Source organism: Camellia sinensis, chromosome 4, assembly GCF_055761805.1.
Source record: "Camellia sinensis isolate YWXY chromosome 4, ASM5576180v1, whole genome shotgun sequence".
NCBI classification, from domain to species: domain Eukaryota; kingdom Viridiplantae; phylum Streptophyta; class Magnoliopsida; order Ericales; family Theaceae; genus Camellia; species Camellia sinensis.
The window spans coordinates 215,577,463-215,585,176 of NC_138964.1; the positions used below are offsets into that span (position 1 = coordinate 215,577,463).

General features: G+C 36.8%; 1 protein-coding gene across 1 annotated transcript; it reads left to right on the forward strand.

Annotated features, from left to right (window-relative positions):
* The first annotated feature begins 2,009 nt into the window (after positions 1 to 2,009).
* Positions 2,010 to 4,094, forward strand: LOC114315054 (uncharacterized). Its single transcript, XM_082924103.1, has 5 exons — positions 2,010 to 2,101; positions 2,338 to 2,450; positions 2,627 to 2,853; positions 3,508 to 3,713; positions 4,067 to 4,094. The coding sequence occupies exons 1-5, from the start codon at positions 2,010 to 2,012 to the stop codon at positions 4,092 to 4,094; spliced, it is 666 nt and encodes a 221-aa protein (XP_082780229.1).
* The last annotated feature ends 3,620 nt before the right edge of the window (positions 4,095 to 7,714 follow it).

The window sequence follows — 7,714 nt, forward strand, 5'->3', positions numbered from 1 at the left end:
GAAATTAAAATTTAAGACATATTTTATTTTACTAAAAAAAATAAAATTAAATTCAAATATTTTTGGCCCAAAAAGATAAGTATTGGGCCGGACAAGCCAACCCAACCCAACCTTACACCACGCACCCGCGCCGAAGCCCAGCTCGCCCGACCGATCGGACGGACGGCGGCTGCAACGCGCGCGCGTGGTGATTTTTTGGGTTCAATGGGTTTAGCCCATTTTGGCCTATAACCTCCCTCTTTACAAAACTTGGATGCCTCTTGGGGTCTACCCCATGTTCTAACTCCAAGCCTTATAAACCCATTCAAAGTTTCCTACCAAATCAATGTGGGACAAGCCATTTATCAAACCTCAAGGAATTTTCACCAAAAACTCTATTTCCATGGAGCTCACTTTGGCTTCAATTTTCCATTCACCCAATAATGGTTTTGAGAAACCAAATATACCACATGAATCACAACGCGGCATAGAACGCGTTACCGCTTAGACCTGCCAACTTTGGCGCACAGGTCCCACCTAAAAATTAGACCAAAATTTAAGAAAAATTTTGTTTTTCCAGAATTTTCAAAACCATTTCTAACAGCAGCAACATAAAATAACTTTGGAATGAAGTCAGGTATAGCAAAACAAAGACATTCCATAATGTACTTAAGTAGTTGAGGGTTTGACAACTACATACAAACAAATAAAAAGATTAAAAATTCAACAGATAATTAATGACAACCAAATATTTAGACCATAAACAATAACCTAATTCAACTATTCTCACCTTCATATGAATTAGCATACTCCTATGAAACTTGTATATGTTGTAAGATTGCTCATACTCATACTTCTTAAGAGATGTAACATGCATGTAGATAAAAAAACATTTGTGTTTTATAATTTAGACTCCATCCAGTCATATCAATAAGTTCTTTATCAAATTTTGCTATTTGTTCATACTCGACTATGTTCGTTTAGAAATAATCTCATGTTCAGAATATCAAAAAGTAAATATTACCATAAATGAATTATACCTTATCACTACCAATCAGAAATTATATGTTAATAAACTAATAGAAGAAAAAAATCACATAAAATAAGAAGAATGAAAAAAAAAGACATTCTGAGAAAGAGAAAACATACGTCAAGCGCCTTATGCCTTTATGACGTGGAATAAAAAGTTGGGGAATGCTGGGATCCTCTTAAATATGGTGGTGGCTTCCATAGCACACCTATTGTCGTTGTTACAACTATACACTGGATTAATTATCAGTCAGGGTTGCATATGATTTTGTTAAGGAGACTTTGATCAATATGCCCATAACGGATTTTGAAATATGGTGGAAAATATAGTGGCTCTTAGATTTAGGCAAAGAGAATTCAAATGAAATGAAACTAACCCTAGTTTATTTAGTTGGCGATGATTTTTTTGCCTGTTTTGGATTGGCTCTGATTCCTTAAGTCTTCACTGCACCAAGATTCGAGTTTCTGCCTTATCCTACCGTTCTTATGTTTTCGATCATGCAATACGCCTCATGGATTGCCTACCTTTGTAGCTCATTGTCTTGTAAGTGCTCGTAATCTACTTCCACTACAAGAAAAGATGGCTATAACAACGTTTCTTAGACAGCGTTTCTTGGACAAACGTTGTGAAAGACGCGTTAAACACACGCGTTAGATTAAAATGCACCCATTAAACACGCGTTTCACTTTATAACAGTGCTCCGTCTCTCATTTCTCTTTCCGTCTCTATCATTCTCTCTCTATAGTTTGCTCTCTCCGTCCTAGATCTAGGGTTTTCTTCGTCTCTCTCATGCTTCTTGAGAGATTCACCAGTTCGATTACGATTGGTTGGTCAGATTTAATTCTAAATCCATCGATTCTGGAATCGATTTGGTTGAAATTTCCAGACGATTTTTTGTTTTTCTTGATTCTGATTCTGATGATTTTGCAGAGGAAGATGGACCGGTTGAGTTGCACGAACGCGAGGTTACGAGACTGAGAAGTGAAAAAGGATCGAGATCATGGATCGGGATCGAGACAGGGATCGAGACCGAGACCGGTCGAGTCGAAGCAAGAGGAGCATGAATACTGGGTTTCTGGTAATCCTCCTAAGGTCTGGTCCTCCCGTCGCTACCGCCCCTCAGGTCTCGTCCTCTCTCTCTCTTTTTCTCTCTCCCCCTCTATTGCTCCATCAGATCTGGTCTCAAACACATGACTCACTATCTTCCTCGCTCTTCATACTGGATTTCGAAATTTCTTATTCAATAACATATGTTTCAGATACAAGATTTCTCATTCAAAAATATGTTTTGAGATTTGAAATTTCTTATTCAAAAACATATGTTTCAGATCTAATAGAGCTTTGGGGATGGTATATTTGGAAAACTCTAGTGGTCTATCTCTTTCAGATTCGAATGCTTCAACTGGAGAGAACTCTCGCAAAACTAGACAACTAACTGAAGGTTCATATCTATCTCTATCTCTATCTCTCCACTGTAACTTTGAATTAATTCTTTCTTGCAATATGTTACTGGTTCTGTAAAATCCATGAAATTCGGTCAATATTGCTTTATTTACTTTTCATTCCTTGTTTCCTTTTTCACAACCGACTTAATAATCTCGAAACTGCAATTTCCAGAATCAGCGGAGCACTTAAACACAGTATCAACCACAACCAATGGCACAGGAGATCGTCATCTTGAGGAGAAAAATCCAATTAGGCAGGTGACCGAACAAGGGCACAAACCTGTGTTAACCGACCAAAATGAAAACAGGGAGCAAGAAAATGTCAAGGACAAAATGGGGAAAGTGGGGGTCTCTGAGGATACCTCCACCTCCACCTCCAATAATGCTGCTGTGAACCTGGTAAATCTTTTATTACTAGATTCATTCTGATTTGTTGTGCTGCCATTTTCTCTCTTCGTGTCAGCAGGTGGCAGAAGATTTTGCTATCTGCATTTTGGTGGTTGCTTGGATGATTTCATCATCTAGTTCCTAATTATTTTTTCAGTGTGTAATGGTCCTCTTGGAAACAATTACTATTCCTTTTGAGCAGTTCAATTTAGCTGATGCCAGGTGGTGTGGAATCTCAAGTTTGACAATTAGAATATTCTTAAGGTATGGATTCTGAGAGCCAATGCATACTTTGTGCTGAATTAGTTAACAAGAGATTGTCATGACCATGTTAAAGTGGTAGGAGTATATGACATACCGTAGCATGTGATTTGACATTATGCAAATTTATAATTATGAGTAAAGCCCATAAACCTAAAATTACTTACGTGCTCCAGGCTGTTGAATTTACCATATTATGCCAGTGATTACAGGGTTTTTGGATTAAAATTCAACTTTTGCATCAATAGTCAGTTTTCCATTAAATTTTCAACCAACTACCTTCCAGTGTGATCTACATCTGGTTCTGTATGATTGACTTGGTAAACTTGCTACTTATTCTAGGGTGGGGCGGAATTGTGTTATTCAAATCTTGAAAGATTGTTATATTTTGATTTTGTACTTTAGGAAACAAAACTTGAGAAACAATCTGCTAAAACCTCCATCAAATTTGGTGCGGGAGAACCCATAAAGACCCAAATTGAGAAACAAAATGATAAAACAGTTATGCCATCAGATGCTCGTGTTCGGCATCTTAAAGATCAGCTTATCCAGGGAAGGGTGTACCTTTCCCTTACAGCTACAAGAAACAATCCCCACTGTATCATAGGAATGTATTCTTTTTTTTTTTTTTTTTTTTTTTGATCGGCAAAAGAGAAACTTCATTGATGAAAGACAACCGAATTACATCAATAAAGAAGAGAAACCAACAAGAAGAAGCTCCAAGTTGGTGAGAAACCAACAAAACAAGGAAAACAAAGATAAAAAAACACAAAAAAAACTGCAGAAACTTGGAGCATCAAAACAGCACCAAAAACCGAACAAGCTCACACCAAAAACTGAGACCAGCAGCACAACTAAGAATCACCCTTGTACAACAACTTACAGTAGCACTAACTGAGACCGCCAAAAAACTGAGACCAGCAGCACAAACTGAAACCACCAAAAACTGGATCTTCTGGCACAGATTTCTTCACAATCTTTCCTATTCCTAGCCCCCTAATAATCACCCTTGTACAGCAACTTACAGCACCTTACTGTTTGACCTTCCCCTCTTTGATGATTCTCTTTTTGTCCTTACGCTCTAGGTCCATGATCTTATTTAAGGCTACATCCTCTTGACCATTGAAGTTGATACCAAGAGTTTTCCCCAATTGGATGGTAGCTGTGGCTTCTTGAAGAAGGTAATTATTCAGGCTTGATTCAGACTCAGACAGTTCCCACTGTGCAATTGCTGCTGCTGCTGGTCTGTATATGATAGATTTTGAGGTGGGTTTGTTGACAGCGTTGTACCCATGGAGTCTGGAGAAGGTAGTAAAACCCTCTAGGTGGGCCTTTTGTTTCCCTTTTTTCTTTACATTTCGAAGAGGTTTTGAGATAGCAGTTGATTGCCTAATATGGCCTGAATGGTTTAGGCACAAAGCCAAGAGCCCATTACAACCAGGTTTAACATTACAAGGCTCAATAGGCCTGGAGAAAGGATCACTAACAAGGTTGTTGCTAATTGATTGGGCCAGATCCACTTCCAGATTAATGCCAGGCTGGAGACCCTCTCTAGACCCACTAAAGCTTTTCATAAAACCCTGTGTAAAGACTTGCTCAACACACCTCTGATTGCCATCATTACTTTTAGGACTGTGCACAGGCTCTTCCAGCATCATTACCTCTACATACGCTCCCTCCTTGCTGCAGCTTTCTGAATCCAACTTTGTCTCCTCAACTACAGTGCTTGCCTTCTTTCCAATTCGACATGCAGTAGGCTCCTTCCTCGGTACTACCTCATTGGTGTATACCAACTCAGCAGCAAGCTTGTCACATCTTGCTGCCACCTCATCATCATCTTCATACTCCCTACAGCCCTTCTCTAGGAAAGTCTCTGCCTCTTGACTAGAACAAAGAACATTAGAACTACAATCTTCCATACCATTAAGCTTCATGATGCTAAGATCTGCACTATGATCATAGGAATGTATTCTGCATTCATGACATTGTATACTACTCAATTTTTAACAAAGTATCTGGTTGTGCATTGGTGTAACTGGTTGATTCACTTATTTCAATGAATGGAGGTTTTTTGCACCTTCTCTGCTTCCTCGTGCATCCGTGCATCCGTCTCCACTTTTATTTTAAATTTATTGAATGTTTGTAGACTTGAGGCCACCAGGCACCAAGCATTCCTTTCCTGAGTGTGCTTTTTTTTTTTCCCTTATTATTATTATTATTAATTTTTTCTGTTGTGCAGATGAATAACAGTCCCACAACTGGCAGTGTTACAACTACTGTTGCTGAAAAGCAGCGACTAGCAAGTCTAGTCTTGCTTTCAATTGTAAGACGTAAGTCTCTTGCAACACTCAAAACAGTATTCTGCGATTTTCTTACCTGTTTTATTACTCTTTCCATCGTCATCTGTGAGCCTACTACCACTATCGGCCACCTCTATTCCTCTCTCCGTCCCTCTCCTTCACCTTTGACCCTTGCCACATATGGCCACCTTTTTGGCATACATGAAACTACAGAGGCATGAGTAAGTCATAGACCTATATATATTTATTACATTATTGAGAACACAAAAACATACCAGTAATTGTATTTGCAGGAAATGGAATATACAAAACATACAAACCCTCATCTCAGTGCATAAAATTGAATGCTTTACAAATTACATTCTCTCTTGAAATATCACAAACCTTGGGGGTGAAGGAGACAGGTAGGTAGGTACACATTTTATGCTCTGCTTGACTGTCAAATGTTCACACAACACAAAACACATACAAACCCTCATCTCATTGTCTATATGCTTTGTTCTTTCTTTATTGTCCTACTCATTAATTTTTGTTTGGATCATCATAGTATGAACCAGTTGAAATCATTAATGAGGAACAGATTTCAGTAATAAATCAATATTTATTTTGCTAGTTTGAAGAATTGATCTCTGATATATGCCCCATTTTGAAAGGGCAAAAATTAGATTGTATTGTTTTCTTGAATTGATATCTACTGAGGCATGTATGTTCTCTCCAGATGAAGAAATTTTAGCTAGAAGGCAACTTCCTCCTGAATGCCACCCTGAACTTCATACAGATTATGATGGTCCTTCACTCTTATGAGTAAATACATTTATGTGATGAACGTGAAGTTTTTTTTGAATGTGGGTGTTTGCAGGTGGTGGAGATGAAGAGTTTTAAACCTGTTTTTTGCTAGCTTTATTATTGGCAATAATTATAATTTGCTAAATTTTTATTTATTTATTTTTGGGTTAGCTTCTCTATTTTTTTGACCGATTCCAGTGTTTTTTTGTATGAGCTTTGACCCATGAATGAGTTTTCCAATATTTTAATGGTTTTATTAACATTTTTTGTGGGGTATGGTTTGTGGTTAAATATAAATAGTTAGGAAATGTTACAATGTTCTTGTGTTGTTTGTCAAATGTAAAATTGTAGTCATTTGGAAGAGGAATTAAACTTGTTTGGTTTATTTTTGTTTATGTGCTTCTATATAAGAATCCTTAACTTTCAGATTTGATCTTATTTAGCTAATAGTGCAATTTGACAATTAAATCCGTATTTTGCTAAATTTTTGTTTTTTTTATTTATTTTTTGAGAAGCATTATTTTCAGAAATGAAAGTAACTGATATTTTTTTCCCCCATAAATAGCAGTGGATTTTTTTTTTTAAATAATAAGGAGAAAAGATGGCGTTTTTGAAAAACGTCACTAAAGCTAGTTATATGACGTCAGCGTTTAACTGTGACGGATTTCACGTTACGGATGTATAAGAATTTACAACGTTTTAAAAAGCGCCGGCTAACGTCATTAGTGACGTTTAATAAACGTCATAAACTTAAGACGGCGGCCGTATCTGCGACGATAGTTATAAACGTCACTTTATCCTTTAACGGCGTTTTTATGACTTATAGTGGCGTTTTTTAAACGTCGCTAATGGCCAAAATTCCTGCAGTGTTCCTGTCCATGTCCTTTGTTCTTGAACTTTGCTTTTGTTAATTTGTTTGTTTCTCTGTTTGTTTGTTGTTTATTTTTGTGAATTTATTTTTCAAATCCATATTATTTTGCGATGTTGTCTTTTAACAATATTAAAATTATGTTTTCAAAACGACTTAGACTTGTTTTAATAAAAAAAATCTTAGAAATTGTATCATAGTAATGCAAAATCACAGTTTGTGTGTTTTGCTTCATTATATGCGTATGACTCCTACGTTGGTAGTATGTAGTTTTAAGAATTTGATGAAGTTCTCCTTTGATTATTTTATTTTGTTAATGTAAGATACAGATAATGCAGCGGGTAAAAGGATTCAAATATATACCTTGCGTAAAAGAATTCAGAACGAAAAACCTTGTGGGCAAATCACGTGCTTGACAACCACGAACTATGAACTCCTAGTAATAGAGTGATACCACAGTATGAGTATCACCCTCTCTAGTCACAGTGCAAAGGCTTGATCGTTTTACATGTGGGAGAGAGTTGGAGAGAGAGTATGGGAAAAAATGTTATGGGTAAAAAATACATAACGTATCTAATGTTATATATATTCAAATATATAATCAGATATATAACCATATATATCCATCTATCCATATCTCCTAAGGATATAATAGATG

Coding starts and splice junctions, on each gene's coding strand:
- LOC114315054 (XM_082924103.1), top strand. CDS start 2,010: ATGGATCGGGATCGAGACAGGGATCGAGACCGAGACCGGTCGAGTCGA. Junction 2,102..2,337: donor TTTCTGGTAATCCTCCTAAG/GTCTGGTCCTCC, acceptor CATATGTTTCAG/ATCTAATAGAGCTTTGGGGA. Junction 3,714..4,066: donor CCCCACTGTATCATAGGAAT/GTATTCTTTTTT, acceptor CTTCTGGCACAG/ATTTCTTCACAATCTTTCCT.